Raw genomic sequence first — 12,666 nt, 5'->3', positions numbered from 1 at the left:
CCAGTGGCTGCGAAACTTTCGCATGCGGAAGGGAACTTTCCTGGAACTTTGTGAGTTGCTGTCCCCTGCCCTGAAGCGCAATGACACCCGGATGCGAGCAGCCCTGACTGTCCAGAAGCGAGTGGCCATAGCCCTGTGGAAGCTTGCAACGCCAGACAGCTACCGGTCAGTCGCGAACCAGTTTGGGGTGGGCAAATCTACCGTGGGGGTTGTTGTGATGCAAGTAGCCAAGGCAATCGTTGATGTACTGCTGCCAAAGGTAGTGACCCTGGGAAACGTGGAGGCGATCATAGATGGCTTCGCAGCGATGGGATTCCCAAACTGCGGTGGGGCCATAGATGGAACTCACATCCCTATCCTGGCACCGGAACACCAGGCCAGCCAGTACATTAACAGAAAGGGCTACTTTTCCATGGTGCTGCAAGCACTGGTGGACCACAGGGGACGTTTTACCAACATCTACGTGGGATGGCCGGGCAAGGTTCATGACGCTCGTGTTTTCAGGAACTCTGGTCTGTTTAGACGGCTGCAGCAAGGTATTTACTTCCCGGACCACAAAATAACTCTTGGGGATGTGGAGATGCCTATAGTCATCCTCGGGGACCCAGCCTACCCGCTAATGCCCTGGCTCATGAAGCCCTATACTGGCGCCCTGGACACTGAAAAAGAACTCTTCAACTACCGGCTGAGCAAGTGCAGAATGGTGGTGGAGTGTGCTTTTGGCCGTCTCAAGGGGAGATGGAGAAGCTTACTGACTCGCTGTGATCTCAGCGAAACCAATATCCCCATTGTTATTGCAGCTTGCTGTGTGCTCCACAATCTCTGTGAGAGCAAGGGGGAGACCTTTATGGCGGGGTGGGAGGTTGAGGAAAATAGCCTGGCTGCTGATTACTCACAGCCAGACAGCCGGGCGATTAGAAGAGACCAGCGGGAAGCGCTGTGCATCCGGAAGGCTTTGAAAGCAAAGTTCCTGAGTGAGCAGGGTAACCTGTGACTTTAAAGTTTGTGTATTGAGAAGCTAAACCTGCCCCCGTTTCTTTACCCAGTTAATGTTGACTATCCTATCCAGTTACATACCCCCTTCACCCCACTTCCAACACACGTTTCAAAATAAAAATAGTTCTACTTTGTTAAAGCACACCGTTTTCTTTAATACTGTATTCGCGGGAATTTTTTAAAACTGGGACGCAGACTGTGGTGCGGAGCGGGTGTACTGTAGTGGCGCGAATGCAGCTTCTAAACTCAAGGATTGACAGGCTCCGCTGCGGTGGAATGGTTGTTTCAACGGAGCCTGTCACCCCTCCTGATAGGGACTGTGTGTATGGGGGGGTCTATGTGACTTTGTGGCAGGGGGAGGACGGTTACAGATCCCCTGCTGTGTGGCTCTGTGATCCTGCCTAAGGACCGCCGCTTAAGATCTGTAACTGCCCTCCCCTGCCACAAAGTCACAGAGCAACCCACCCCCCACCACATAACATGAAAACAACCTCCCAGACTAACCAGGGTAACTAGTCACTGCATCACTGCACTATGTATGTGCCCTGCTGCTGTGCCTGCCCCCGACTATATACCCTGCCAAAGGTGACTGTCCTGTCGAATTACCAACCACCTATCCCCCCCTCCTGCAAAAGAACATGATGGAAACAGTAGTTAACAGAAACGTATTTTTTATTATCAACCAAACATGGAACTGGGAAAGTGAAACTTGGACGGGGGCTTGTGTCAGGCGGGAAGGAAAGAACTTGTCAAATTTTGGGGAATGAGAGCCTTCTGCTGCTCGAGCTCTCTGCAGGGGTGGAGTGAGAGTTAGCAGGGACTCTGCCGCCTCTCCTTCTGTGCACTTTGGGTGAGGGGAGTATGGGACTTGGTGGCGGGGGAGGGCGGTTAGAGATGGACTGCAGCGGGGCTCTGTCCTCCTGCCTCCGTTCCTGCAGAACATCCACAAGGCGCCGGAGCGTGTCCGTTTGCTCCCTCATTAGTCCAAGCAGGGTTTGAGTCGCCTGCTGGTCTTCCTGACGCCACCTCTCCTCCCGATCCATGTTGGCTTGGTGCATTCGGGTCAAGTTCTCCCGCCACTGGGTCTGCTGTGCTGCCTGGGCTCTGGAGCAGGCTATAAGCTCCAAGAACATGTCCTCCCGTGTCCTCTTCTTCTTATGCCTAATCCGCGCTAGCCTCTGGGAGTGTGATGACAGGCTAGGTTGTGAGACAGTCGCAGATGGGGCTGTGGGAATGGGAAAAAGGGAGTGAATTCCTCAGAAAGATAAATGTAGTTGTGAACAAAGAACATAGTCTTTCTCTGTGAACAAGACCATGCACAGCACCTATCACATGCGCACTCAGCACAAGGTCGAATTCTCGGCCTTCGCATTCAGTGCCTGGGGTCTTCTACAGCACATTTGAGAAGCCTCTCAGGAGAACGGAATTTCTGTTGCAGGCAGACATGGTAAGCCGTAGACTTGTGGCAGCTTAAAACTTTAATATTAGCAATGGCCTCATTTCACATTGAAATCAATGTCGGTCCCTGCTGCCAGCAATTCGGCAAGCAGGAAGTCTGCTCCTGTCCCACACCCTCGCGGCTGTCCCCGGGAACGATCCCTTTAGGCTGCCCCTCTCCCGCCTCCACCGCGTGGCTGCAAACCAGCGGTTACAGTTCTGTAAAGGAACGGCAAAGCAGTCCCAACACTAACATTCCCCTACCTCATTCAAAGCAGGTCATCATGAGCGACATCACCCTCATGAGGATCTCTGACAGCGAGAAAGAGAGAATGCTCCGGGAAAGCCTGCAAAGACCAGGGCCGTATGCCGCCATGCTGTGCAGAGCAATGATTCCAGAGTACTTGATAGTCTCGTGGCGTGGCAACGTGTCCTACTACGGAGGACCCAATAAGGCCGCTCTCCCCAAGAACCTAATGCAGCGGATTTCCAATTACCTCCAGGAGAGCTTCCTCGAGATGTCACAGGAGGATTTCTGCTCCATCCCCGGACATATAGACCGCATTTTACTGTAGCTGCTGTAGCAGTGACTAACCAGTAGAGCGGCTTGGGCAGGACAATCATGCAAAACCGGACATTGCTAGATTTTTTTTCAATAGTTGCACTGCCCATGACTGAACCGTTAAGCTAATCAAACTAATCATGAGAAACCCATTTTTTAAATTGTTAATATTCCTGTTCTGTTACAAATAAATGTTTAGATTTTTACAACACTTACTGGCTGATCCTTCCCCAGATTCTGTGTCCGGGGTAACGGCTGGGGAGGGTTGGTAGGGGATCTCTGTAAGGGTGATGAAGAGATCCTGGCTGTCGGGGAAATCAGCGTTGTGAGCGCTGTCGACTGCCTCGTCCTCCTCATCTCCTTCCTCATCTTCCCCGTCCGCTAACATGTCCGAGGATCCAGCCGTGGACACTATCCCATCCTCAGAGTTCACGGTCACTGGTGGGGTAGTGGTGGCGGCCGCACCGAGGATGGAATGCAGTGCCTCGTAGAAACGGGATGTCTGGGGATGGGATCCGGAGCGTCCGTTTGCCTCTTTGGTCTTCTGGTAGCCTTGTCTCAGCTCCTTGATTTTCACGCGGCACTGCGTTACATCCCGGCTGTATCCTCTCTCTGCCATGTCTTTAGAGATCTTCTCGTAGATCTTTGCATTCCGTCTTTTGGATCGCAGCTCGGAAAGCACGGACTCATCGCCCCACACAGCGATGAGATCCAAGACTTCCCGATCAGTCCATGCTGGGGCCCTCTTTCTATTCTGAGATTGCACGGCCATCACTGCTGGAGAGCTCTGCATCGTTGCCAGTGCTGCTGAGCTCGCCACGATGTCCAGACAGGAAATGAGATTCAAACTGGCCAGACAGGAAAAGGAATTCAAATTCAAATTTTCCCGGGGCTTTTCCTGTGTGGCAGTTCAGAGCATCCGAGCTCGTACTGCTGTCCAGAGCGTCAACAGAGTGGTGCACTGTGGGATAGCTCCCGGAGCTATTAGCGTCGATTTCCATCCACACCTAGCCTAATTCGACATGGCCATGTCGAATTTAGCGCTACTCCCCTCGTCGGGGAGGAGTACAGAAGTCGAATTAGAGAGACCTCTATGTCGAACTAAATACCTTCGCGGTGTGGACGGGTGCAGGGTTAATTCGATGTAACGGCGCTAACTTCGACATAAACGCCTAGTGTAGACCAGGCCTTAGTCTAATTCAGGGGTTCTTAAATTGTTCCTTAGTGCAGACATATCTCAATAAAGAGATTGTTTTTGGACACCTTCCCTCCCATTTTAGGATTACATAACATCCCAGTGGCACTTATGGCAATTGTTTACATAGAAAAGTAGTGCTAGAAATGTCTTCAGTACATTTTAGCACCTGGAAACAAGGGGGAAAGTCAGTACTATTCAGCCAGTTAGCTTTCGCAGATCACAGGCAATTTTGTTCTGTGGACCACATGGTCAGTATGGGAATTGCTGATCCAAGATATTGGAGCTTATCAGTGCTGATTTCTTTTAAAATTATCACACTAGTTTTAACTCGCCCTGTTGTGCTGTGTACTGCAGCACATATTGTATGTTAGATCATAATCTGTTCAGAGAGCCATTCAATAAATGGGAGAAACAGGTTGATTTAGAAATCCTGTAGTTCTGTGGTTGTGAATCTCCTTGCTTGTGGTTTGAGTAACCTGCATTATAACATTTGTTTTGATATATCCGAATTACAGTACAGCAAACAGCAAAACTTTGTTATTACGCCCCTGAGTCACGTGGTTCCTCTCACTTAAGTTCCTTCTTTAATTTAGTCATCTTGATTTAGTTATTTATGATTTTAGACCTGCATCTTTTTAATATTAATTTTTGTTAGATGTTAACATTTGTCATCTCAAAATTAAAATAGTGGAAAAGCTTCTCCCAGCTAGAAAACTATATATAATGTATCAATAAGATGAATCATGATGTTCAGTCCTGTTTGTTTGAAGGGCCATCTGCCTTTTAGAGGGATAGTTAACAAGTCTTTTGAATCTATCACAGTAGACTTGTTTGAGTGTATTTAAGGCATCATTTTGACAAAAAATTGTACAGCACGATCCACTGTTCATTCTTTAAAAAACAATTTTTTTTTTACATTAAAGGTAACCTACAAAGGGAAAAAATATTTGCTTCTTTCTGATCTATAAAGAAAGCCTGAAATTTTAAGTACCCACCCCCGTTCCTCTGGTCACTTACACAGAACAATAGGTTTGGTGTAAGATGGACTACTCTGTGATGACTGGAGAACTAGTGAAATGGTAATCTCATAAAAGCAAAGAGTGTGAAAGTTGAACAATGAGAGGAGTACGGATTTGTAGTCAGATTGTTGGTGTTTTGTTTTTATTAACAACAATTTAAATCCCATGCTTAATGTTTTGAATAAAGCAAGCTTTTGTTCAAGATTCAACATCCTTGCCCCTTTCAATTAAGGTTGCCAGAAGTTATAGTAAATATCACAGATACCTCTCATAAGTCCTCCATTAAAAGCAGAGGGAGAGCTGACTTCATATTCTTGACATCTCTAAGGTGAAGAAATGAGCAAAACAAAAACTTTCCTTTTTTTACTTTCTGTACCCTCCCACCCCAACATCCAGACCATCTCTATATCTCATAAAGAACCAAAAAAGTACACAGATGTCATTCATAAAAATCCTTGTAGGTCCTTCTTACAGATTTGGTAACATGGATCCCAGTTACTTTAGTATGTGCAGAATCTAGCCTGTGATGATTAGATAAAGTGGAATACATTAACAAAACATGCATTTCCCTTTGTAAAAGGGAGGGAAGATGAAACAAGAATGAACCATCTTTAACATTCCAGCTACTGATCTTTTTCTCAGTTTATATTTTATAAAGTTATGAGCTAGATTTTGAAATACCTTTTAGTGTGTTAGCCCATACTGTAATAGTAGTGGTTCCTCAGAACTACATAGTTTAATACATTACTTGTTTTGGAACAGCATAAAATTACTTAACTGTTTCATTTTTGCTCTATACATGTTTCTATAGACAAGTTATGTGCACATATGTGCTGCAGTCTTTCCACATGGAAATGTCAGAATTTTGCCTATTTTGAGGACTAAAGGACTGGACCCTTAACTACTTCAATACATGTGGATTAACCATTGTATATAGTATCTAATTTTGCATTTGAGATGTATTTTTGTGATTGATGATATTATTACTCTTTTTAGGAAAATTATGGGTTTGATAAGATAGAGGTGCGAGACAATGGTGATGGCATCAAAGCTGCTGATGTTCCAGTTATGGCAGTTAAGCATTATACCTCAAAAATAAGCTGTCCTGAGGATCTTGAAAGCTTGACAACCTATGGTTTTCGTGGTGAAGCCTTGGGATCAATTTGCTGCATATCTGAGGTGAGATGTGTCAGACTTTCTTGCTCTCTTAAACAATTACAAAATATAAATGCGAGGACTTACGGTTGTGCCCACAACCTCACAGTAGAATGCTGGCTTTTATTTTTAAATGTAGAATTTGGAAAGTTTGATATCTCTCTGATGGTTCTTCCGCTCCAGTGAAGCCACAGAGCTGCAAAGCTTGCTCATTTTGAATTCACTTTGGGATCAGTCATTGACTCCTTATCAGATCAGTTTAGTAGTTGGTAGTATTTCACTTTCTTCCCTCAATTGGGGAGGCAACTATTTGCACTTGTCCTGATCCTTTCCTTTGATTCCAATGTACTGAAGCTCTCCAGAATTCTCTCACTCATCATTCAATCTCGCTGTTCTTACATCAGTTGCCTTTAAATTATCAATGTGACCTGCAGTCGTGAGGCCTGCTTGGACTCCTCATTGTTCCTGGCTATTCAAATATCTATGGCTGCAAAAACACCCTGTTTCACATTTAAATGGCCAGGAACCTACACTCTCACCTGGTCACAGTGATCCATGTATTTGTGGCCAGTATAACTGAGCACTGCAGAGCACTACTATCTAGGAATGAAACTGCTTACCACAAAAAAGCTCTGTTTTCAAAATACAACAACCAGTCTACTAAGCAGTTGAGAGCACATTGTCCCATTGCCCTTCTGTGCACTTTCTTTCCACCTGAATACTGAGTCAAGTTCAAGTTTTCCATCTCTACCTTCAAAAGTCTCTGTGGGATGGGCTCAAACTAGCCACAGGACGATCATGACCTCCCATGACAGTTACTTTTCACAGAAACAACGGACTATAAGAATGAGGGTTGAGTGTGGGAGTGTATGCGCCCATGGAGCCTTGGCCTTGATCACATTAGAAACTTAAGTTCAGAATTTGGATGGAAAATTCCCAAAGAAAGCCCAGGTGCTTCAGAAAGTGCTGCTGTTTAGCTGGATTATGGTCCCCTTCTGAGTAGACACTGAACCAATGATCTAGCCTGGTGATGCGGGGCATTATGCTGCTGTAGGTGCTGTCTTTCAAATGAGATGTCAAACCAAGATGTCGTCTGTTTGGGCATTAAAAAGCCCCATTGTACATTTCACAAGAGAGCAGAGTTGACACTAGTGTCTTAAGTACTGGTCTCAGCATCAGTAATTACATTACTTAAATACTAGTGATGTTTGTAATTGCAGTCTGCCTACCTAATTTGCTGCCTGTAGTTAACCATTAGCAATTATCTTTGAGAACTCATGGAGGACGTGTGAAGTCCCAGAGGACTGAAGAAGGGCAAACCTAAGTGGAAAAAGGAGGATCCAGGAATATAGGCCAGTCAACCTAACTTCAATACGCCGAAAAATACTGGAACAAATTATTAAACGTAGAAGATAAGGTGATAAATCATAGCCAGCATGGATTTTTCAAGAACAGATCATGTGAAACCAATCTAATTTCCTCCTTTGACAGGGTAACCAACCTAATGAATGGGGGGAAGGAGGAGATGTGATATATCTAGACTTTGGTAAAGCTTTTGACATAGTCCCACATGACATTCTCATAAGCAAATAAGGGAAATATAGTCTAGATTAAATTACTATAAAGTGGGTGCATAACTGGTTGAAAGACTGTACTCAGAGTGGTTATCGATGATTTGCTATTAAGCTGGGAGGACATATCAAGTGGGGTCCCACAGAGGTTTGTCCTTTGTATGATTCTATTCAGAATTTTCACTAATGAGTTGGATGATGGAAAGTATGTTTATAAAATTTGTGGATGACACTGAGAGGGGTTGCAAGATCTTTGAAGGACAGGATTAGAATTCAAAATTACCTCTATACATTGGCGAATTGGTCTTGAAAACAACAAGATGAAATTTATGTGCAAAATTTAGGAGGAAAAAGCAAATGCACAACTATGAAAAGGGGAATAAGTGGCTAGGCAGTAGTACTGCAGAAAAGGATTGGGGGGTGTATAATGAATGACAAATTGAACATGAGCCAACCATGTGATGCAGTTGTGAAAAAGGCAGATGTCCTTCTGGGATGTATGACAAGGAGTATCACATGAAAGTGTGGTGGGGTACACCAGCCTCTCACTAAGCCAGAAAGGGTTAATGAGCTGCTATCAGCTTGCCCAGCCCTGGTCCACTACTCTTGCACTCCCTGTAAGGAAATGAATGGACAGTTAAACTGAAAGAGAATAGCTCAGTGGTGGGCTGATGAGAGCGGAGAACAGACCTCCCATCCTTTGCTCCCTGAGGAAAGGACTTACCTAGAACCTCTGTAGAGACCGCAGACTGCCAGAGTCCTCCAGAGGAAGGGTAGGCCTGGCACAGGAATGTGGAGTTTATTTTTAGGACTATTTCTTTGTTTTACTACAAGAAGGACTTTTGGACTATCTGTATTGTTTTGGACAGACCTTCAGGGCTTAAGGAGACTGTTGTGGGGAACCCCTGCCTAGGATGGTGTGGGGAACTACTTCAGTAAGGACTTTTGCACCCTACTCAAGTCTGCCCTGTAGTTTGTCTTTGACCCTGAAGAACATGGTCACATATGGTGGAGAATGTGGGCGTGATCTAACCTTGCAGAAGGGGGAGATTTGAGTGAACTGGATTGTCAAGTATACCAAGGTGGGAAGCAGGAGTTTGTCTTGCCGGGGACACCATTTACCTGGAGTGATTGTTGAAATAGATGGCTGAGAACCAACAGCAACAGTTCCCGCAACAGATGACAGCCCAACAGCAGCAACTGGTCCATAAGCAAGGTGGTTAGGAGCAGGAGCAACAGTTGGTTCAACAAGTTGTGACCCCAGTGCAACAGCTTGGAGCCAGGGTGGGGAAGGGAATGGAGTATTCCTCTCTGGGGCTCATGGGAACAACAGCCGTGCTTGTGCAACTCACTAAGATGGGCCCAGAGGATGATCCAGAGGGCTTCCTTGTGACCTTCAAATGGGTGGCAATGGTGGTTCACAGAGCAGTGGAGGAGAGCAGCTGACCTGTAGTTCTGGAAGGTAAAGTATCTCCCAAGAGCCTGACCTTGTGTGATTGCCCAGTAATTGAGGGAACTATGCTGGAGGTGGCTGAAGCTGGAAACCTGGACCAGTGTTCAGATCACTGAACGTACATTGGTAGAACAGTTTGTGCAGATACTCCCGGTTATAATAATAATTCATAGAGATATCCCATCTCCTAGAACTGAAGGGACCTTGAAAGGTCATCCAGTCCAGCCCCCTGCCTTCACTAGCAAGACCAAGTACTGATTTTGCCCCAGATCCCCAAGTGGCCCCCTCAAGGATTGAACTCACAACCCTGGGTTTAGCAGGCCAATGCTCAAACCACTGAGCTATCCCTCTCCCCCTCCCCCCCCCCCCCCCAGTTGCAGGAAGAGATGGCATACTGAGGCACTGAGACAAGACACTCGCCGAGACAGTTCAGCTGATGAAGAATTATATGGCTTTTGAGACTGCCTGAAGGGCACAAAGGGTGAAGCAGCTTGTGGGTCAGAGGGGAGGCCTAACAGGCAAGATTAGCATCAGAGTGTCCAAACTTTGAGTGTGAACCAGCCACCCTTGAAAGGTCTTGGAAAGTTTCAGGGATCCTGACTGGGCTGGACAGGGAAACCTGGACAACATAGGTTCAAGCCCAGCCAAGAATTCTGGGGCTACCCGTAGTTCCCCAGCTGAGATGATGTTCATGGAAGAAAAAACAGACTTTTATAAAATTATTTTTGTTCTTTTTTGTTAAAGTAACTTGATGCTGAGAATCATCTCAGAACATATCTCATGTCTTCAGACCACTTTGAACTTTTGAAATCCTTGATTGACTTGAGGTTCTTTATTTCCAGGTTTCGATCACAACAAAGACAGCTGCTGATGATTTTAGCACCCAGTACATCTTGGATAGCAGTGGGCATGTAACTTCTCAGAAGCCTTCTCATCTTGGGCAAGGTAAGGTATGCTTATTGTGATGCTTTGTGTTTCTCCTTATAAGAACAATTGGTCAGATTTGGAAGTTTTTAGCCCCTATATCCTACTCTGATACCGAACCCTGCAGAAACCAAACTAAAGTAAAATACTTACAGGTGCCTCACTTCTAAATGATAATCTCTAAGGGCCATATCACCGCTTTCTTTGCAAAAACCAATAGAAGGGAAAACTTGGGGACTTGAGAAGATCTATAAGGTTCTGTGAGCTGAAAAGCAAATCAGTAGGGCTGGGAGGGTTGTAGTATAAAAAGAGGATAGGAGCACTTAGATACCACAGCGAATAGAGAGTGCAAGACCTAAATAGAATAGAGGGTGCATGGCCTTCAGTGTCCACATAGACCAGTAAAATCCTTCTGTAGATGTCCCAGAACCGCCAGTCACTAGTAAAATGGTAGGCTCCCATTCCATGTTGCCAGTGGCTTTCAACACAGCCATGGTATGGAGGTGGCAGTGCTTAAATTGTGCTGGGGCTTGCCAGGTGCTGAGCTCCGGCCCCTCTAGGTTTGGCAGTTCATAGCCCTGGCACCTCAGGCTTGCCATGTCAGTTATGAAAGTAGAAAAATTGCTTGAGCCCCGGCACCTCATTCATTACAAATTAAGCACTGAGAGGTGGTCTCTTCACTGTTGTGTTGCACAGTGAGAGCTCACGTTGACCTACTCAATATTAACTTGCCTATATATTTGTTATGAACATTACACGTTTTTCCCTGTTACCATACTGTGCAGAGTGGCTGATATGACTCTGTGCCTCTGATTTTCATGAGGTGTTCAAATGGCATGTTTTCAGCATAGAGTGGTTGCCAGCTATGCAATGGAGGAAGCGGGAGAGCGTGCTGCATAGCTGCTTTCCCTCTCTGCACAGCTTTGTGGTCTCATTTCCACACCAGTAGCATGTGTTTGCTCTCTTTTCTGCCAGATAGCAGAGAGCAACAGATAGCATTCAATAAGAGGTAACATTTGGCACTAATTTCTGAGATGTCCACAAGAACTGAGTCAACAATTCATAAATCTCCATTTTAAAAAATGCTGTTTTGCAGTGAGAATTTCAGACTAAGGAGAATCATTAAGAAGTATAAGCCATAGAGGAGTAGTATTGTCCCTTCCTCCAATACCAGTGCCCTGTTCTGACACCAACACTGTCAGTCTACCAAGCAATATCAGATGTCCAGGGCCTTTCAAGTTGGCATCTTAGTGGTGGTGGGGGGAAATCTGTGACAAGGAGACTATATGCTAAGTGTAGTTTGTTTTATTCATGCACATACACCCCTCTGGTAGCAGAAGTGGTCAAATGGTATTCAGGAATCTTAGCCCAACACCAAATGACAGGCTCAGAGAGAGCAATTCTGCCTCAAGAACTGATACTAATCTGAGACCCAGGCAGAGAGCAAACTCTGATTGTTCGCTCAGTTGTCTCTCCAACCACCACTGCCTCTACACACAGCTTTCTTGTAGTTCTTCATTGTTAGTCCTGCTGGGGCCAGAGTACTTGGCTGAGATGTGAGCAACTGTCTCTGTGTAATAATGACTGAGATGTAAAATCAGATTCTGATCTGTTATGCTGGTGTAAAACAGAGATTAGAGTCTGGTGCTTGGTTTTAAGAAGTGACTCAGTGAGATCTCAAACACCAGTTACCATCTTTAACTTTCCAGGTTCCTTTTTATATTCCTGTTGTTATAGCAGTTGTCACCAAGTGGTGCTGTTGCATATACCTAGTCTTCCAAGTGCTTTTTCTTTGCATGTGGGAAAATGTTCAGTCTTGTGAAGACATGCTGTGTTGTTAGTTCACAATGTATTGTGCATACTTGAACCAAAGATTTCCTTTATTTCCTAGCTTTGTAACTTTTTTAAACATATGGGATGAAAGCTTTGAACCCCAGATCTCTCTTTTACAACATTAATAGCCATCAACACTGTATTTGGGAAATTCTGTTAAAGTAATCCTGTGAAGGGTCTCTGGCAGGTGATACTACTGGGCACAAGGCACACAGTTCCCACAAGTCTCTTCTCTGCCATAGCTAAATTGTTCTTTTTTTAAAAAGCTTTTAATGGTCTGGATGGTGTAGCAGCAAGCCAGAGTCTGTCCCACTACTCCAGCAATGGAAAGCTATGGAACAAACACAGGGTTGTAAATCAGAAGAACAGAGTGACTTCATCACTTATGTCTAAATTTTTTTAAAAGTTCGGTAATTTTAGGTGTCTAGAACTCTGGGTGTCTTATTTTGAAACAACGTGGGCCTGCTTTTCAGAATAGCAGAGCATCCACAACTACAACTGAAGTCAGTGATGAGCAG

The 12,666-nt window shown here is 45.2% G+C and overlaps 1 protein-coding gene across 2 annotated transcripts in view; it reads left to right on the top strand.

The window, feature by feature from the left end:
- PMS1 (PMS1 homolog 1, mismatch repair system component) overlaps positions 1-12,666 on the top strand; it is a 90,043-nt gene that overhangs the window by 10,379 nt on the left and 66,998 nt on the right. For both annotated transcript variants that reach the window (XM_054044402.1, XM_054044403.1), the window contains exons 3-4: positions 6,209-6,391; positions 10,234-10,336. In XM_054044402.1, coding sequence (XP_053900377.1) covers positions 6,209-6,391; positions 10,234-10,336 — 286 coding nt within the window. The remainder of the gene's footprint in view (positions 1-6,208; positions 6,392-10,233; positions 10,337-12,666) is intronic.

This window comes from Malaclemys terrapin, chromosome 11, assembly GCF_027887155.1.
Source record: "Malaclemys terrapin pileata isolate rMalTer1 chromosome 11, rMalTer1.hap1, whole genome shotgun sequence".
Classification (NCBI taxonomy): Eukaryota; Metazoa; Chordata; order Testudines; family Emydidae; genus Malaclemys; species Malaclemys terrapin.
Note: the sequence above shows the minus strand (reverse complement) of the source record. Positions and strands in the feature narration are given on the sequence as shown.